Genomic DNA, 20578 nt, shown 5'->3' on the forward strand with positions numbered 1-20578 from the left:
GTGAAATCAACCAAGACCAGAAACAGACTGGCCCTTAGCCTATTTATGGATGCCTTTACTGCTTTCATTCTATTTTGCATGTCGCAAAGTTTATGATATACTTTATGAAAGTGTGGCTTATGTATATTTCAATAAATAAAATTAAGTAAGTTTCTTTAGAGGCTTCCTTGATGGTATGGCTCTGCAATTCTCTTCTTCAGCCAGAGCTGGGCAGCGTCACAAAGTCTGAATTGCTGCCTGACACCCTTTGTGTCCCATGTTCAGAACCAGCTGCAGGCTTGAGTCCAGGCAATGGCCTCTGCGGGAATATTTGCAAGCTCCTCTAGCCCACCTTCCCAGCCAAAAACATCTAATACTGAGAAAAGCAGGTATAACATGCTGATTGGCAATTCACTTATCCCCACTGACTCAAGTCCACAAGTCAGATAAGGCAGTGTTTCTCAACCTTTTTTGGGCCACGGCACACTTGTTCCGTGAAAAAAATCACGAGGCACACCACCATTAAAAAAGTTAAAAAATTTAACTCTGTGCCGCCCTATATTATAATTATAACTGTAAGAAACACTTGCCAAATATTGCTTTCCGGTGGGTCAGTGATGAGTCTTGGCGGCCGCCAGGCTCGTTTGCACTGAGCTTTGGGAAAGAGGAGGAGAAATATTGCTTTCCGGCGGGTCAGTGTTGTTTATTGGCGGCCGCCAGGCACGTGACAATGCAAATCGCCCTTCTCGTCGTGGCACGTCGTGGCACACCAGCCAGCGTCTCGCGGCACACTAGTGTGCCGCGGAACAGTGGTTGAGAAACGCTGAGATAAGGAACACACAAAAGCAACTTCCCCAGATTTTCCAGGGTGTGCTTGTTGCCCTGAAAAGAGAAATCCCCACCCCAGCATTCCTTATGACTTAAGCCCTAAGTAGCTGCTTAACACCCACATCTGCTAAAGCGGTCTCTAGTTCACAAAATCTTATGCTATAATAATACTGGTTATCCTTTAATGTGCCACAAGCCTCTTAGTTCTTTTTCTGCTGCAACTGACTCTCTTTGCCTGGAAGTTGCTCACTGAAAATTACAGCTAAACGACACTAAATTACACCCTTCATTCACTGAGATTGCAGAAAGATTATTTAACATACTGTATATTAAATATCTAAGGCTGCAACTCCATATGTACTGAAGCCCCAATAGGGCTCATTTGTTCCAGAAGACACTGCACATTACCTAAATTAAGGACAATATTGTCCCAAGAACAGATAAAGATGTTTCATTTAGACTTCCTATGAATAATTCCACTGACTTGATCTTTCAAGAAACATCTGTGCAGATAAGCAGGAAAAACGGTAAAGAAAAGGGAACTGCTGAATTAAAATGCAAGAATATTAGCATGGGAGGAAGCAAGAGAACAACTCAGAGTAAAAGAGAATGACGAGGTATACATGGAATAAGTAGTAAAATGAACCACTCCAGAGATAAAGAGACACTGAGAAAGAGTCTGGTGAGTATGTTTGGAACAGCCTCACCTCTTTCAATTCATCAAAAAGCCTCTTCAGTCTCCTCATTTAAGGAAGTCAAATATGCATGGGGGACAGTCTCTCTTGAGACTGCATCATCTTGGACTGCAAGTAGGGATCGACTGTGTTGAATGTACCCTTATGCGCAACCCCCCACCCCCACCCAAAACCTTTGCCTGTGGAAAGGTATCCTATCAGTAAGGAGGAAAAGGGGAAAGGGAAGCAAAGGACTGGCTAGAGACAAATCAGGCTGCCATCCCTGATTAGAGGGCCATCGCTTGCATGGTCGCACGGTCACGTCCGACCTCCTATCAGTCAGACACAGGCCAGTGTCCATCCAAGTTGGCAGCCCAAAACAGACAGACAATGACAGGACTGCCAGCTCCAGGCTGAGCACACCAGGAGGGGAGCTGCGGACACTGAACCTCAGCTTGTGGGTGCGATGAAGAGAGTCAAACCTGCCAGCTTAAAATCTGCTTAACCCTTCGCAGGACCCCGCTGACAATCTGTGCCAAGCAATCCTAAATCTACAGGTCTGGTACTGCACTGCCCTGTCCCCCTCGACCCATCCTCACCCTCTCCTTTTGGCATTCATCATGGCAAATTTCTGGAGGTGAGGAAGGAAAGAGTTGTTCTTTCAACTTTCTCCAGGATTTAAATCACATAGCAGCTCTTGGAGCAAGAATACCGACATCATCACTAGAACTACCCACAGCCCTCTGGGGAGGAAAACTACACTGTAAACCCAAGTTTCAAAGGTTACCAGCTGACAAAGAGAGCAAATCCAATATGTTTGGGGGTGAGAAGTCAGAGGTAGAACATATGCTTTGCAGGAGAAGGTCTCAGGTGTGCAAGGGTGATGCTATTGTGTGCTTTAGTATGTAAGGAAGCGGCCAACTTACCAATTGCCAGTCACTCTTGAAAGCTTTACACCTTAAGAAGAGCCTGCAGGATAAGGCCAATGGCCCATCTGGTTCAGCATCCTATTCTCGCAACAGCCAACCAGATGCCTATGGGACTTCTGAAAGCTGGATCTAAGCACAACAGCACTCTCCCCACCTGCGATTCCCAGCAAGTGTGATTCCCAACAACCTTCCAAGATACCCCCAGACAAAAACTATGGAGACGACCTCCTGGTAATCAAGAGCTCCTTGATGTAAGCTCATGTTTGACTACAGAGCTGGGAACTGACATACCGTTGAAGTATCTCTCTCTAGTGCATTGTTCAAACTCTTTCTTGTTGTTGTTTAGTCGTTTAGTCGTGTCCGACTCTTCGTGACCCCATGGACCATAGCACGCCAGGCACTCCTGTCTTCCACTGCCTCCCGCAGTTTGGTCAAACTCATGTTCGTAGCTTCGAGAACACTGTCCAACCATCTTGTCCTCTGTCGTCCCCTTCTCCTAGTGCCCTCAATCTTTCCCAACATCAGGGTCTTTTCCAAGGATTCTTCTCTTCTCATGAGGTGGCCAAAGTATTGGAGCCTCAGCTTCACGATCTGTCCTTCCAGGGAGCACTCAGGGCTGATTTCCTTAAGAATGGATAGGTTTGATCTTCTTGCAGTCCATGGGACTCTCAAGAGTCTCCTCCAGCACCATAATTCAAAAGCATCAATTCTTCGGCGATCAGCCTTCTTTATGGTCCAGCTCTCACTTCCATACATCACTACTGGGAAAACCATAGCTTTAACTATACGGACCTTTGTCGGCAAGGTGATGTCTCTGCTTTTTAAGATGCTGTCTAGGTTTGTCATTGCTTTTCTCCCAAGAAGCAGGCGTCTTTTAATTTCGTGACTGCTGTCACCATCTGCAGTGATCAAGGAGCCCAAGAAAGTAAAATCTCTCACTGCCTCCATTTCTTCCCCTTCTATTTGCCAGGAGGTGATGGGACCAGTGGCCATGATCTTGGTTTTTTTGATGTTCAGCTTCAGACCATATTTTGCGCTCTCCTCTTTCACCCTCATTAAAAGGTTTTTTAATTCCTCCTCGCTTTCTGCCATCAAGGTTGTGTCATCTGCATATCTGAGGTTGTTGATATTTCTTCCGGCAATCTTAATTCCGGCTTGGGATTCATCTAGTCCAGCCTTTCGCATGATGAATTCTGCATATAAGTTAAATAAGCAGGGAGACAATATACAACCTTGTCGTACTCCTTTCCCAATTTTGAACCAATCAGTTATTCCATATCCAGTTCTAACTGTAGCTTCTTGTCCCACATAGAGATTTCTCAGGAGACAGATGAGGTGATCAGGCACTCCCATTTCTTTAAGAACTTGCCATAGTTTGCTGTGGTCGACACAGTCAAAGGCTTTTGCATAGTCAATGAAGCAGAAGTAGACATTTTTCTGGAACTCTCTAGCTTTCTCCATAATCCAGCGCATGTTTGCTATTTGGTCTCTGGTTCCTCTGCCCCTTCGAAATCCAGCTTGCACTTCTGGGAGTTCTCGGTCCACATACTGCCTAAGCCTGCCTTGTAGAATTTTAAGCATGACCTTGCTAGCGTGTGAAATGAGCGCAATTGTGCGGTAGTTGGAGCATTCTTTGGCACTGCCCTTCTTTGGAATTGGGATGTAGACTGATCTTCTCCAATCCTCTGGCCATTGCTGAGTTTTCCAAACTTGCTGGCATATTGGGTGTAGCACCTTAACAGCATCATCTTTTAAAATTTTAAATAGTTCAGCTGGGATATCATCACTTCCACTGGCCTTGTTATTAGCAATGCTTTCTAAGGCCCATTTGACTTCACTCTCCAAGATGTCTGGCTCAAGGTCAGCAGCCACACTACCTGAGGTGTACGAGACCTCCATATCTTTCTGGTATAATTCCTCTGTGTATTCTTGCCACCTCTTCTTGATGTCTTCTGCTTCTGTTAGGTCCTTACCACTTTTGTCCTTGATTATGGTAATCTTTGTACGAAATGTTCCTTTCATATCTCCAATTTTCTTGAACAGATCTCTGGTTTTCCCCATTCTATTGTTTTCCTCTATTTCTTTGCATTGCTCATTTAAGAAGACCCTCTTGTCTCTCCTTGCTGTTTTTTGGAAATCTGCATTCAGTTTCCTGTATCTTTCCCTATCTCCCTTGCATTTTGCTTGCCTCCTCTCCTCCGCTATTTGTAAGGCCTCGTTGGACAGCCATTTTGCTTTCTTGCATTTCCTTTTCCTTGGGATGGTTTTCGTTGCTGCCTCCTGTATAATGTTACGAGCCTCCATCCATAGTTCTTCAGGCACTCTGTCCACCAAATCTAAATCCTTAAACCTGTTCCTCACTTCCACTGTGTATTCATAAGGGATTTGATTTAGATTGTATCTTACTGGCCCAGTGGTTTTTCCTACTTTCTTCAGTTTAAGCTGGAACTCTTTCTAGGCTTCCTTAGAAGCTTATTAGGGGTTCCTCCGGGAAAAGATCATTAATGAAGGCTTGGGTTGACATGGACCAATGGTAAAGCCCAAGAGGTTTGGCCAGTGCCCTGTGTAAACAGCAAGGGCGCTGCTGAATGGGACTCTGAATCTGACATAGGTTCCTCGAGAAATGCATAGACTCACTGGCAAGCAAACAGATAAGGAAAGGGCTCCCTCGGGGGAGGAATATGAAAAGCGTTGCTCTGGTGCTCAGTTATTTTTGACTATGACTGTCAAAAGCGTTAAGAAAAAAGGATGATGCCGGCAGATTTAAATGCAGAAGAAGAAGCTGCAACAGTATAAACCAATGTCATGCAAACCCCAGATGTTCCAACAGAGAGAGATGGCAACATCAGCATGGAGTTCACGGTTCAGAGTGATGAATTCTCTCTTCTGCGAGGTGCGGCACCATGAAAAAAGTATAGCGAGGCCAAAATGATCTCTCATTTGAGTGCACTAATAGCCACGCAGGAAACCCAACAGGGAGCTAGTCTCCAGGAAGGCTGGAAAACTCACGCTGGTACTTAGAACTCTGCAAAACTTTGCAGCAAAGTACAGCCTGACGGCTTAAAAAGTTGGTGATGGCTTTTTTCCACAAAGGCCGGGTGCTTGTGGGGGACCTGAAAGTCCCCCTCACTGTTAAGTTCTACTCAGCCTTACCTTTTGGTAATCTTCTTTGGATCTCAAAGCCGCCTCCATCTGTTCTGGGGAAAACGTGTAGATGGCAGACCGATACTGCGTGCCGACATCATTCCCCTGCCTCATCCCTAAGATTAAAAAAGAAGATGAAGAAGGTGTGGGTGGCTCAGTTCTTCATCCCAGAGGGTGAAAATATAACCAATCAATCTAATGTTAGTGTTGTCCTGCCATAGGTTTAGAAAAACAAGCCCTTCGTGTGTTGTACGCCCACAGTTGACATTTTTGCCAAGTGTATTTCCCTCTTGCTTAACCAGAAGTGAATGCATATTATGGCTTAGTGACATCACTGGCAGCCATGTACAGCTGTAAGGCATTAAGAGAAATCAAGAGAGTGATTGCAATATGTGCTGTCATTTAATTCACTGAAATCAAGAGGCTGCTTAAAAAAAACACGGGAGGGGGGGTATAATAAAATCACTCAAATAATCCAATTGTAAAGAGGCCTTTAGAAACTCTCTAATGAGTGGGGAGTGCTTATCTGAGGAGGCGGTTCTGCACCCTTACAGGAGCTGGAAAGTTTCCCCTATAATCCTGCTCTGCTTTAAATAGAAGGAGGTCCCTTTGCTGGCTCTACAGCAATAGAAGCCTAAGGCTCATTTGTTACTTCGTCACTGTAGGGAAATGGGCTGAAGATTAAGAGAGGGCTGCGTGCCACTATAAGAAGCTTGAGTGGAGGTATGGATGCACACACCAAATTGATGGCATTATGCTGTGAGCTGGCACACAGGCAGACAATGACAAGGTGGAGTGGCCACCGATAAAGGCAGCTCAGGGGTGGCAAGAGCCAAGCCGAAGTTGGCCCTGACCAGGTCAACAAGGACAGCCTTTCTGGCACCTCTGAAGCAGCCAGGTAGAATGGCGGTTGGTGGAAACAGTTCAGGTAAGGAAGGAGCCAAATGGCAAGGGATAGTGGCAGAAGCAGTGAGCATGAGACCATACCTTAAGGTGGCATAACAGGACAGGCCGTTTTTGCCTCTCGTACATAAGCCATCCCATGCGTGTTGCACCCATGATTTTCTAAATGACTCTGGGACTGCGCCACTGCTGTTGTCAAACAGTTTGGACTTGCTTGTGAAATGGAATAGTTTGCCTGCTGCACTGCAAAAAAGGCAGGCCAGGGGAAGAGGGAGATTTTGCCGCCCTGTGAGGCAATGCACGTTTCATATAAGTGCCCCATTTATTGCTGCTGTTTCATATACGTAAATGCACCATTTATTTTCAGGAGAACATCAATGTGGCCTTAAAAAAAAAAACTTTTCTTCTTCTCCTCAAAACGCTGGTGCTTACTATCAACTCCCCCTGGCAACTATTGCTTGTGGAAATCTCAATAAGCAACAAATGAGGCAAGAAATTCAATTTAGGAAACAATAGTGTAGAATGACCGATCCTGATAATCCTTTCTTTGTTGAGAAGACAGTCTACCCAGGCAAGCACTACACTACGTCTGTGAGATGCGTCACCTTAAAATTTCACCTGGAAGCCTTAACTCCCCCCCCCCAAGTGATGCCTTAATCAGCAAATCCGGAGCAACCTTAGATTTGTATCACAGTCGCCAAAACAGAAGGCCTATTTACCATTTTTGGCCAGGTGGTTTGAAAGTCGCATTTTCCAATACAACTTTTTGGTTCCTGAAATTCATTCTGATTGTGCAGATAAAATACCACAGAAAGAACTCTGCAGGATGTGTTGCTGGTGGGTGAAAACGGTCCAGATCCAAGGATTTCCACCTCCTGATGGTGGAGACTTCAGGCACCATCCTGGCGCCCGGGCATCTTCGCTTGGTCACAAGTGACTGATAGCCTGTTACAAAATGCACTAGGTGCATTTCAAACGCTGCATATCACTACTGAGACTTCAGAACCACATCCCCACCTACATAGAAAAGTCATATCGGCGTCTAAAATAAATCAAAACTCAGGTGTCACTTAACCGTCGCCGTTCCCTCGTTGCGAGAAGCCAAGTTGCAGGGAACTAGGCAGAGGGCTTTCTCGGTGGTGGCGCCTGCCCTGTGGAACGCCCTCCCAACAGATGTCAAAAAGGAAAACAACTACCAGACTTTTAGAAGACATCTGAAGGCAGCCCTGTTCAGGGAAGCTTTTAATGTTTAATAGATTATCGTGTTGTATTTTTCTGTTGGAAGCCGCCCAGAGTGGCTGGGGAGACCCGGCCAGATGGGCGGAGTATAAATAATATATTATTATTATTATTATTATTATTATTATTATTATTATTATTATTATTATTATTATACATCTGAGCCCAGAGGGGTGGTGCATCTGAGGGGAAAGCCCTGCTCCACTTCCCCATTGACCTCATTCCACATACGAAAGGAATTACAAGCTGGACCCACTCCCTTGATCTTGAGGGGTGGCTAGGTCTGTAAAGACTTGCTCCCAAAACTGCGCGCAGAAACCTGGCCATTTAAAGCTTTTCTAGTAAGTAGCACAGGCATAGGCAAACTCGGCCCTCCAGATGTTTGGGGACTACAACTCCCACCATCCCTAGCTAATAGGACCAGTGGTCAGGGATGATGGGAGTTGCAGTCCCAAAACATCTGGAGGGCTGAGTTTGCCTATGCCTGTACTAGCACTTTAGAGTGCTAGTACTCTGAAGAAGTGTGCATGCACATGAAAGCTCATACCAATAGTTGGTCTCTAAGGTGCTACTGGAAGGATTTTTTTTATTTTGTTTCGATTACGGCAGACCAACATGGCTACCTACCTGTATTCAGAGTTGCGGACAGTCTATGAGAAGCCACCACACAGCTCCCCTACAATTGGCTGAATATGAATTAATGTATATATACTAATGGAGCCTAGTCTGCTATGGAAACTTGTTGCCATGCTGACCCTCAGGAACAAGAAATGCAAAATAGTTTGAACCGTGGGCATCTCTGAAACAAGGGCCACCTCACCCAGCCAACACTAAGGATTTACTTGTTCTGAAGCATGGGTTTAATTCTCTTACCAGAACCAACAGAATTTAGAACTTATTGACTTAGACCCAGGTCATGCCAGTTATACAGAGAAGGGCCACTGCTCAGGGCTGGTGCATTTGCTGAACCTGCAGAATCTCTCAGGTTCAGTCCTCATCATCTCCAGGTAGGACTAAGAAGGTCCCTTCTGAAACCTTGGAGAGCCACTGCCAGTCAATGCTCCAGCCAAGACAAAGAGTTAGAGGGATCAAATCGTCTGACTCAGCATGCTTCCTGTATTCCCGAGTTTCTGTGAGCTCTCTGTTAGGTAAGTTCTAAAGAATTTTTAAAAAGCAAACCATACCTTGAGCCAGAGGTAACAAGGGTCACAAGAAAAAGCTTTTCCTCCAGAAGACTGGGAAAGGTGCACACAGACACAACCATACTTGCCTCCATGCAAGGGTTAGGATAAAGCAAGGTTTTTGCTGACATATGTTCTGCTCTCCAGCACCATCACCATGGTGCTGGAGGAGACTCTTGAGAGTCCCATGGACTGCAAGAAGATCAAACCTCTCCATTCTTAAGGAAATCAGCCCTGAGGGCTCACTGGAAGCACAGATCGTGAAGCTGAGGCTCCAATACTTTGGCCACCTCATGAGAAGAGAAGACTCCCTGGAAAAGACCCTGATGTTGGGAAAGATGGAGGGCACTAGGAGAAGGGGACCACAGAGGACGAGATGGTTGGACAGTGTTCTTGAAGCTACGAACATGAGTTTGACCAAACTGCGGGAGGCAGTGCAAGACAGGAGTGCCTGGTGTGCTATGGTCCATGGGGTCACGAAGAGTCGGACACGACTAAACGACTAAACAACAACACATGTTTTGCTCTGGTGTAGATTATAGTGGTCTTCAATGTGCATACGGTATGCAAGTTAGTTGCTAAACCTGGCGCGCTAATTCTCAGCTGTGCGTCATGCAGGCACCATAGGTGAAATTAACTGAAAGTATGAAAGTGAAAGCAAAACTGTTCAGCTAAAAACTGTCAGAAGTTGTGATTAGCTTAAAGAGAAGCTGTGATGTGGAAAAGGCATCCAACAGGAAAGGTGAGCAGTATGTTATAGAAATGCTCCACAGTAGCTGAAATATGGCAATGGAATTGAGATTATGTCGTGCTTCAAACTGGATCAGGAGCACACCAGAATGCAGACCATAATACAGTATGTTACACAGCTGCCTAAGCCTCCTGTTCCAATGTAATGCAACGGTATCATTGAGCCAAGAAGCAAAGGCGGCCTTGAATGCATCCAACAAAGCCTACCATATCTAAGAAGCATTTTGTAGTCACAAAAAACTCACCGGGTGTTGATAAACTACAGATCACGAAGAAGCCAAAATTAATCCTTGCAGTGGGATTAGCAACTAGATGAATAATCTAGGCCTGTGACCATGCTAATTTTCAAAGTGGAATTACCAGGTTTAATTCAGTTCTAGTGTAAACTTGGATTGCAATGGCATTTTGAGAGCATAGCTGCCAAGTTTTCCCTTTTCTCGCGAGGAAGCCTATTCAGCATAATGGAATTTCCCTTAAAAAAAGGGAGAACTTGGCAGCTATGTTTTGAGAGTCGCACACATGGCACTCCTAATCTCCCCCTCTCATGAAAGGCAAGAACCTAATGGAACCATTTTCCATTTCCCTCCATTCTCAAAGGATCCAAGTGGTAATGGAGACAAATTGCTACACTCTGAAGCGCTCTTTTGGCATGGGGCAGTGAAACTGGAAAGGGCAGCTCATAGCTCTTACTTGGGTTGTAAAAATGTTTCTTTGATTTACAGAGTTTTCTGCAGCTGTCACTTGTCTTCTGATATATCGATCCGTGATTTTCCTCTCCCCACAATCAATACCTGCTGAGTTAAGACTAATAAAACTCCCTTCCTGCAGCTCATCATATGATTATTTAGCAGAAGTCATTTGTACCGTGTCGCCCTGGCTTCATCTCATCAGTCACTGTAACGATTCCTGTGGAAAGAGCTTGAGAGTTGCCAATGGAAAAGGGAAAATTTTGAAGAGAAGGTCATGGCATGTTAATGAGTTGGCACTGAGGCCGTCCCACTTGTTTGGCATGGGGAGAAGCAGCTCTACACCCGGAGGAGGAACTCGGTAGCTAAGTTCCCAACTGCAACTGCCCCTGGTGAAGCTGTAGGCCAGAAGGAAATCAGGGCCTCTGCTTTACCAAACTTAACTGCCTGTTTCAGGTTTCACCAAGGCAACAGCTGGAGGTAGAGCAGGGGCAATAACAGCCCCTTACTATGGAGTCACTTGCCAGTTCAGAGCCCGAAGTGTGGGATATTCAAAGGGCAGTCAAACCAATGGTTCATTGATTCAGGTAGGTAGTTGTGTTGGTCTGACGCAGTCAAAATATATATATATATATATATAAAAATCAGTAGCACCTTAAAAAAAAGGTAAAGGACCCCTGGCAGTTAAGTCCAGTCGCAGACTACTCTGGGGTTGCGCCGCTCATCTCGTTTTACAGGCTGAGGGAGCCAGCATTTGTCCACAGACAGTTTTTCTGGGTCATGTGGCCAGCATGACAAAGCTACTTCTGGTGCAACGGAACACTGAAACCAGAGCAGCGCACAGAAACGCTGTTTACCTTCCCACCAGAGTGGTACTTATTTATCTACTTGCACTTTTTGAAGTGCTTTTGAACTGCTAGGTTGGCAGGAGCTGGGACCGAGCAACGGGAGCTCACCCCATTGCAGGGATCCGAACCGCCGACCTTCTGATCAGCAAGCCCAAGAGGCTCAGTGGTTTAGACCACAGCGCCACCTTATAGACCAACTGAGTTTGTTCTTGGTATAAGCTTTCGTACGCATGCATACTTCCTGGTATCTGAAGAAGTGTGCATGCACAAAGCTTATACCCAGAACAAACTTAGTTGGTCTCTAAGGTGCTACTGGACACACATACACACATATGGCAATGGTTCGTTGTTTGCTAAGATAGGCTCATGATAGGAGCTGAAGCTCAAAAGAGTTTTCCTGTAAGTTTGCTAGAGAGAACTCTGTGAGACACTCCCACTGTGCCCTGCTAGGGGTGTTGCCATATATACCGTAGTCTCCTCACCTGCCTGGGCACACTCTCTTTTGCCTCTCTTCTCTCTTCATCTCATCACCAAACCAGAAATCTGAGAACAATCTGCATCTCTGAGCTCCACTGCTCAGACACCACCTTAAGCTAGACTCAAGCATGTCTTTGTAACTGAATCACCACTGTAAGCCTGCCTGAACAAAGCTCCCATAATATTCTAGTGGGAGAAGCTGGTAAAATGTGGGTTAGACGGTGCTACTGTTATGTGGATTTGTAGCTGGCTGACTCCCTCCTCATTTTTAACATGTCAAAATGAAATAGTAGGCCCACAGCAGAATGCAGAATGGTGGCTAAGGCCCCCTTTCACATTCTATATGGGTACAGCTGTTCTTCCATGCCTCTAAGAAGACACATCTGTTCATTAGAAAAAACAATGTAATTTCTAGTGACTAATTTTAATTATTTGCAGATGATAGATTCCTTGTGCATCTATAAAAGGCTCAGGCTTCCCCATTCGGTGACAAACGAACAGGCCCTTTAGGCGAAATGGGATGGAGTAATGAAAATCTGATACAAACTGAGAAAAATGAGTGAATGGGGCAGGTTGGTCTCTTGAGAAAAAGGGGATTCCCTGGGTCCTCCCGCTCATCAGGTGACTCAGAGGCAGCAACCAGAGCAATAAACTGATTTCACAAGCTTGGCTTGCTGTACAGCATGGTTTAATCTTCAGTTGCTGCTGATTATAGGATTCATAAGGTCCTTTTGAAAGCTGTCAATGAGCTGTGAGTCACATATTCCACCACTGCCCCCCCCCCGCCACATCCATGGTGGAGGAGTAAATATGGAGACAGCATAGGTAACAGGATTCAGAGTTGCATTTCATGTTGGAAGAAAAATATGGTGGGAGGGTCACCAAATGGCATACAAAGCCCAGCATGCTCATTGCAACTGAGCTACTCCACTAGCCAACCAGGGGGAAGGGAAAGGGCTGGGCAAGCTTGAAAAGTAGCAACAGACAGGGCAAACAGAGGAGGAAAGTGGGAAATATTGGATCATCCTCCTGAAAAGATTCGACTGGGTCTTGTTGAAGGGAGGAGGCAGCCTCTAACTTCCCCCAACCTGCTGCCTTCCAAATGTTTCCGACTGCATCTTCCAGCAGTCCCAGCCAGCAAGGTGGAGAAGGCTGCTCCAAGCCACCTCTCTCACCTCCCCTGCTGCTGGATTCTGAATGCTTTGGGGTGGGAGGAACAGCAACAAGGAGCTGCTCTCAGCAGCGCTGGAGCGTATGCCCACGCTGCCCGGGGCGGGCGCACAGGGCATGCCACCGAGGGGGACGGGGCACAGAGGGCACCCTTCCATGCGCCACAGTTCAAAGTAGGAGAGGGGCGGGGAGGCTGCTGCCCACTCTTCTCCTGCTCTCCGCTGCCAGGTCAGGCCCAACCTGTCAGCGCAGGTGGGAGGAGTTGCTGCGGCCAAGGAGGGCTGCCCTCTGCTGCCGGGCCGTAAGAGCTGCTGCCAACAGGTGCGAGGTGTGCCACGGCCGAGCACAGGTCTGCTCTTCTACTCCAGGTCATGCCTAGCCTGGGGGCGAAGCTGGGCCAGGCACAAGCGCCGCAGCCAAGGTGCAGCTCCTTCTGGCACAAAGCCAGGCTCCGATGAAGGAGCCTGCTGTGGGGGCGCCTGCTTGTGCCCCCTCTCAAAATTGCACTCAGGGCCACGGCACCCCCCACGCTATGCCTCTGGCTCTCAGGCCCCTCTGCTCTCAGTGAGGTGCAAACTGAAGGATAACACCTGAATTCCAGGAACTGGTGAAAACCTGTTGGAAACAGGACACCAATCTAGGTGAAACTTTGGTCTAATCCAGCAATAGTCTGTATAAAAAGTGGGTGTTACCAAGCTCTTGTGGGGGGGGATTATTTTGAATGGGTGGAAGACACCAAGGATCCATCCACCTCTCCCTTTGCTTTTGTGAGGTACAGTCACCTCCAAGATCACAAATCTGTAATGAAGGGACTCATGCTGTGAGTGGCATTTTAGAGCAAGTTATCAGTCAGCAATCCCTAGGCTGAAACTGCCCTGTTTCCTTATTTCTCTTCCTCCAGACATATACTGCTTTCAGCCTGCAGACACTTCCAGGGAGGAGCTAACAAACCAAAGTACTGTACTGTACCTGGCTAAGACAATTGTCTAACTCACTGGTGCTAATGGTCTCTGATCAGCAAGCCCTGCAACCTCTCACTCACTTCTCTCTAATTGTAAGAGATACCTGTAGTAATTCTAGAAAGATGGAAAAAAACGCACCAAATTCACAGAGGATAAAGCTCTGTGCCTGAGTGAAATTATCAACTGTGAAGAGGCCTTTAATTTGAAAGACAAAAGATCGCATTAAGGAAGAAACTGTAATAATCAAAGGTGAAAGGAATGTCTATTGTCTTGTTCTCTGTTCTGTTCTTTCTCTCTGTGGGAATTTTCACAGGCAGGCATCTGAGGGGGGTTGGGGGGAAGGCTGCCTTGTGAGCTTCCTGCTCCTCATTCTTCCCCACCCCATCAATAAATGCCGGCAATCATACTCTCAAGCTGAGGTGTGATTTCAAGGTTCATCTCTTCCTAGCAGCTCGAACACTAATTATCCCAGCTGTAATTAGTAAGATAATTAAATACTGGCTCGCTCATCACTCTACCTTGTGTCGGGTCATGATTCTCCCAGAAGACCTTGAGCAGTTTCTCAAAGCTGATGGTTTCTGGCTGAAATACCACTCGCACAGCTTCGGTATGGCCAGTTCTCCCTTCAACGAAACAAAGAAGAAGAAGAAGTCAAAGTATTACTCACAAAAGGCCACCCCAAAAGAATGGGCATCTGTCTCACTAATAAATAAAAATGGCAATATAAATACGTGGATAGGATAAGGATTTCTAATTTGCTTGCAATTTTACCACATCACTTTTCAGGTGGTTTGAGAGGAGCATTTGCAGTGCATTGCGATGGATTCCTTGAGCAGAAGCCTTGCAAGACGATCACAGAAAGTCCAGCTGGTGCACGTTTGACTGTAGCAGCCATGATGCTGGAGCACAAAGAAAACTAAGCCAGAACCTCTGTTCTGTTCCACAGTTCATGGCGTGAGGAAGGCTGGGCTTAAGTTGCTTATCAAGTTCCACGCTCTCTTTCATTTGTGTGAAAAGTTACCTCCCATTTTCAGGAGGCGGGGTTGATATACGATGCAAGCAAAAGTTGTGCTGCTTTGACACTCTTTTTTTTCTCCATGGTTGTTGCCAGTTTCCATTTTCTTACTTGCTCTCGCTGTCCTCAAGTTCTTTGCTCTCACTGCTGTTAACCAGAAGTTGGCTCTGGCAACACATGCAATTTTATTCATGGCATTGCATTGCTCTGATGTAATGATACCCTACAGTGTGTGTCGTTAAATTATGGCACCAATGATGCCTGCAAATGAATTCACAGCCAGATCAAATGAGGGCAAATGAGGGCTGAGGGCAGCAACAGACAAAGAAGTGCTGAGAGGAGGACACAGTCAGATAAGTAAAGGGGCACCAAAGAGTACTGAATCAGCAGAAGGGCTTGGCAAGGTAAGTAATTCTTCGGCAAGCAGTTTCTGAGCTCTGGGTGCAGTACTGAGCCTAAGATTTCAGATTAAAAACTGCTACTGCTGGAAGAAAAGGAGGACCTTTTCCTGCCTCCCCACTTCCAGCCACTCTCTGAAGACTGGAGAAGAATATTATCATATAATCATAAGAATATGGGGTGGGGGTGGGGAGGGGAAGGACTAGACCATGTGAAAAATGAGCATAATATTTTAGCTGCAGTTCCTTCATTTTCAGCTTTGTATTCTTGCTATTAAAAAAGCATGCCTAGATGCTCCATAGCGGCACCCCTGACCTAGGTTTAAGGTGCCATTTAATTCCTAGCTTTCATATCTCAATTTCTAACACTGGTAGGGCCATTATATTAGCTGTGCTGGAAAACCAGCTCCACAGGGCTTCTCACTCTCTAAACTGCCACCTGACATCAGCTACTTTATTGGGCTGCAGAAAAGACCGAGAAGGGAAACGGGGATGTAAAGAGAGATAAAAATGGCAGTGGCTCGGGCTTTTGGGACCCCAGATCTAAACAACTGTGCTGATACAATGCATAGAGGAAATGAAAGGTTATTTCATGCACACAATTGCATAAACGCATGGGTATGTCAGTTCTAACCCTGGGCTGCTAGTCGTTTTCATGTTAACCAAGCAGTTACCATTTTACGCCTGGTAATAGCAGTTCTCAATTAAAACTATGTACAGTGCAAGGGGGAAAGGCATGATTAATTACAAATTATTCCTGTAATGGAATTACTGCATAATCTACCCAGTGGATTTGGTTACCTCAATAACTCTCAAATTATTAATTGGGGATTATATCTATTTTATGGTTAAGTTCAATCCCAGGATAAGAATCGCTCTTCTGTTGCCAAGAACGCTGATATTCAGCGTTCTGTGAATGAAATTTTCAAATAACTTCAGTCCAGAAGACCAGAGAATCAGAGAATCGTAGAGTTGGAAGGGATTCCCAATTGTCATCTAGTCCAACCCCCTGCCATGCAGAAATCTCAACAAAAGCAGCTAAAACTTAGAACAGGAGTTTGCTTATTTATTTTATATATTAAATAAATTTATATCCTTTATATATGAGATAATTTCTCATAAGGCAGAGAACAATAATATACAGTTAGGCAAACAAATAACAGTATTCTACAAAGCAATCCAATAAAACATAGAACAGCAGCACAATACTCATAGGTAGAATACCAGAAACCGACATTACCCCTACACAAAATGAAACACTAACTACTTGGTTTACCACAACCAGAAGCGAGTTCACCCCTGGCCCATGGTAGTTTTGCATTAAAACTACCGTACCCTTGGAAAACCCTTGGAAAACACAGCAGTAGTTTCAAGCCTATTCCCATCCGTTTTAGTTCACTGATGCCCAGGATGTCAATATTTATTCTGCCCATCTCATTTTTGACCACATCCAGCTTACCAAGCTTCATGGTTCTTACATTCCAGGTTCCTATGCAATGTTTTTCTTTACAGCATTGGACTTTCCTTTTGCTTCCAGGCATATCTGCAACTGGTCAACCTTTCAGCTTTGGCCCAGCTGCTTCATCAGCTCTGAATCTACTTGTACTTGTCCTCTGCTCTTCCTCAGTAGCATGTTGGACACCTTCTGACCTGAGGGGCTCATCTTCCAATGTCATAACTTTTATATGCCTGTTGTCTTTGTCCAGGGAGTTTTATTGGCAGGGATACTGGAGTGGCTTGCCAGTTCCTGCTCCAGGTGGATCACGTTTAGTCAAAACTCTCCACTATGACCTGTCCATCTTGGGTGGCCCTGCATGGCGTAGCTCATAGCTTCTCTGAGTTATTCAAGCCCCTTCCCCACCACAAGGCTGTGATCCATGAAGGAGACTGAGGACCTATAGGGGCTATTAGAATGACACAACAAAAATAAATCTTGGAAGTCTTTGGGGGGAAAGCACAGGGGAAACATCTGTTCATTGCACAACAGGAATAACGGGGAGGGAGAAGTAGGAAGGACATGGAGATATATTAAAACCATTGAATAATAATGGGAGAAAAGGCACAGGAGCTTTTAATTGTGCCTTCAAATCTCAAACCTCCAAATTCAGCACTCATTTCTGTCCTTTTATTGCTAGTTGCAACTGGGGATGGGGAGAGATGAAAGAACCAAAGTGGAATGATGGGGAGGGGGACTGCTTCCTGTTAAGAAAGATATAAGATATTAGGATTAAATGTAGTAGGACACAGTACGGTAGTAAAAATGTGTACAACATAGGGTACTTTTGATTTGTGGGACAGTGCAAATATTTTTGTACATTGCATGTGTGCATGTTCCTTTACTAATTAAGTACTTTCTTCTGATAGTCACACTAAATTTGCAGTGTATGTAAGAGCTGATTGACAGCGGAACAGACGCCCCCGGAAGGTGGTGGTCTCTCCTTCCTTGGAGGTTTTAAAGCAGGCGTTGGTTGGCCACCTGTCAGGGATACTTTAACTGTGATTCTTGTATTGCAGGGAGTTGGTCTAGATGACCCCGAGAGTCCCTTCCATCTTTACAATTCCATGATTCTATGTGTGGGTGGGTGTGCACCAAGTAAGCAACATGCTAGGATGCCGAATGCGAGTGGATGAGAGAATCCAAGGATCTCGTTTTATAGCTTCTTGGTCGGGTCACTTATCGTTGTAGTTTCTGAATCCAGAGCAGCCATCATCACCTCCTGAAGTGTGCCGAGGGGTAAGAAGGAAGACCCGTGCTCCACAAGCCAGAGTGGCCTGGGAGACCTCGTGGTGCTTCCCCCCCCCCCTGCCCACCCAACTCTACATAGGCAGAGAAGGCACCCGCCTGGTGTCAAAGGAAGCATGTGAGCAGAGCTGTCTTTCCCATTGGGTTTACTGGCGCATTGCGCCAGGACGCCGACCTCTCAGGGGTGCGCCAGCAAGTGGTGGAGCTGCACGGCTTTGCCGGAGGCCTCCCCTTTCCCTCCTCCACGCCTGCCAGCTGCACCCGGTCAACGATATGGCTGGCGGGCGTGCAGCTTGCCTCCCAAGCCGCCGCAGGAGGAGAGCGATCCCTGCAGAAGCTTAGGATGGAAGCTGCGCCCCGCCAACTATATGGCTGGTGGACATGCAGCTTCCTTCCCAAGCCCCCGCGGGAGGAGAGCGATCTCCGCAGAGGCTTCAGAAAAGGTCGACAACTCTGGGAAACGGGGGGGGGGCACCGGAGGGATCTTTGCACCATGGTGCTGGATATGCTTAAGACGGCCCCGCATATAAGGATGCCTTCCCCCAGTTCTTCTCCTACCCCATCTTCATGATGGCACTGAACTTATGAGCCTTGCCTTACACCTTGCATGCCTCCTTCTGGCAACTCCTGCAGCCAAGCTGGTGCCCAACGTCTTGCTTTTCTTTCCTTTGGACCACGTCAGCAAGGCCAAGAAGGGGGTTTTGTCATCTGGGCAGCCCAGGACCTCACCTGGAGTACTGTGTCCAGTTCTGGGCACTGCAGTTCAAGAAGGATACTGACAAGCTGTAACGTGTCCAGAGGAGGGCAACCAAAATGGCCAAAGGCCTGGAAACGATGCCTTATGAGGAACGGCTTAGGGAGCTGGGTATGTTTAGCCTGGAGAAGAGAAGGTTAAGGGGTGGTATGATAGCCATGTTCAAATATATAAAAGGATGTCATATAGAGGAGGGAGAAAGGTTGTTTTCTGCTGCTCCAGGGAAGCAGACACGGAGCAATGGATTCAAAGTACAAGAAAGAAGATTCCACCTAAACATTAGGAAGAACTTCCTGACAGTAAGAGCTGTTCGGCAGTGGAATTTGCTACCAAGGAGTGTGGGTGGAGTCTCCTTCTTTGGAGGTCTTTAAGCAGAGGCTTGGCAGGCATATGTCAAGAATGCTTTGATGGTGTTTCCTGCTTGGCAGGGGGTTGGACTGGATGACCCTTGTGGTCTCTTCCAACTCTTTGATTCTATGAAATAGTGACCAAGTTGGAGCCCCCTTTCCGTGGGCAGGGCCTATGCTGTTGCTGGGATGCTGGCATGGGGCCTGTGGGTGGACATGGTCTGGGACCCATTGCCAGGCCTGCAAGTCTGTGATTCCACATTTGGAAGCAACGTGAGCCTAAAACTCTATAGAGAATTCTTGGAGACATCAATCGCAAGGTGGAAAGACACACTAAGTCTATTTCAAAGTGCCTTTCTAACGAATATGCATCTTCCACCCCTCTAAGTACACAGCAGATACAAAATCAGCAGGTGTAAGGTAATAAATCTGGATAAAACTCAAATAAGGCTTCCTGTAGGGAACATTTCTGCTCGTTCATGTTATAATAGTTTTGTTGTGCAACTTAATAAAGAAAGGGTCACTGCTGAAGATGAAAACTTCCTGATTCCGGAATGTATTTTCCGATTTTGCTCTTAAAGCATGTTCGTTTCACTCTGAGGGTGCCTTCATATCTCATGTTAAAAACAGAAAGTTCTCCTCAGTCAGATGAGCAGCCACACAGTCTGGGGCAGGAAAATTTCAGGAACCTTCTGTGCTCAATCTTAAAACTTAAGCAGAGCCACGGAACCTTGATGGATTGATCTCAGGTCAGAAAATCTCAGTGTCAAACAGCTTTCTGCTTCTGCTCGCCAAATTCAGCTCAACCACATGAGGCCAGCTTTTCAACAATAAATGTTCATAAGAAGGAAGCTTACAGCTAGAACCGACATGCTGTTCTAGGGCCTATTATCCTTGTTTCTATGTAACAAGGCCTTTGTGCAATCAAGCTCTACGGCAAGCAGCTGGGGGTTGCCATGTGTCCCAAGGCCGCTCGATACGAAGTGTAGATGTGGGTTGAATTGAAAGTGGGTTAAAGCCAAAGTATGCTGAAGCTCCGTTGATTTAAAACAGCACTGGCAATTTCTGCAGAAGTGGCACCTCGCTCCAGTCCGCCTGATCCACATTAGTTCAAGACAGTGCTTCAAGAAACAGGGTGGTGACAACAGGCTTTCCATGGAGGCGCAGGTTGCATCCACAGCTAAGGTGGCATTTTTCCATCTCCGCCGTATTAAGCAGTTGGTCCCTTACCTCTCTCGCCCTGATCTGGCCACAGTGATCCATGCAATGGTCACCTCCAGGCTTGATTATTGTAACTCGCTCTACGCAGGGCTGCCCTTAAAGCTGACCCAGAAACTCCAGTAGGTGCAGAATGCCGCGGCGAGGCTCCTTACGGGATCCCGGCCGCGGCATCACATTCATCCAGTGCTTTACCAGCTGCACTGGCTCCCGATGGAGTACAGGATCAGGTTTAAGGTGCTGGTTTTGACCTTGAAAGCCCTATGCGGCTTGGGACCCTCGTACCTACGGGACCGCCTCTCCTGGTACGCCCCGCAGAGGACCTTAAGGTCC

The 20578-nt window shown here is 46.3% G+C and overlaps 1 protein-coding gene across 3 annotated transcripts in view; it reads right to left on the reverse strand.

The window, feature by feature from the left end:
- MSRA (methionine sulfoxide reductase A) overlaps window positions 1–20578 on the reverse strand; it is a 180359-nt gene that overhangs the window by 58920 nt on the left and 100861 nt on the right. For 2 of the 3 annotated variants that reach the window (XM_035110866.2, XM_035110868.2), the window contains exons 4-5: window positions 14289–14393; window positions 5564–5670 (exon numbers count right to left, since the gene is read on the reverse strand). In XM_035110866.2, the coding sequence (XP_034966757.1) occupies window positions 5564–5670; window positions 14289–14393 (212 nt within the window). The remainder of the gene's footprint in view (window positions 1–5563; window positions 5671–14288; window positions 14394–20578) is intronic. The other variant, XM_035110867.2, reaches the window with a different exon arrangement.

The sequence above is a fragment of the Zootoca vivipara genome, chromosome 3 (genome assembly GCF_963506605.1).
Source record: "Zootoca vivipara chromosome 3, rZooViv1.1, whole genome shotgun sequence".
Classification (NCBI taxonomy): domain Eukaryota; kingdom Metazoa; phylum Chordata; class Lepidosauria; order Squamata; family Lacertidae; genus Zootoca; species Zootoca vivipara.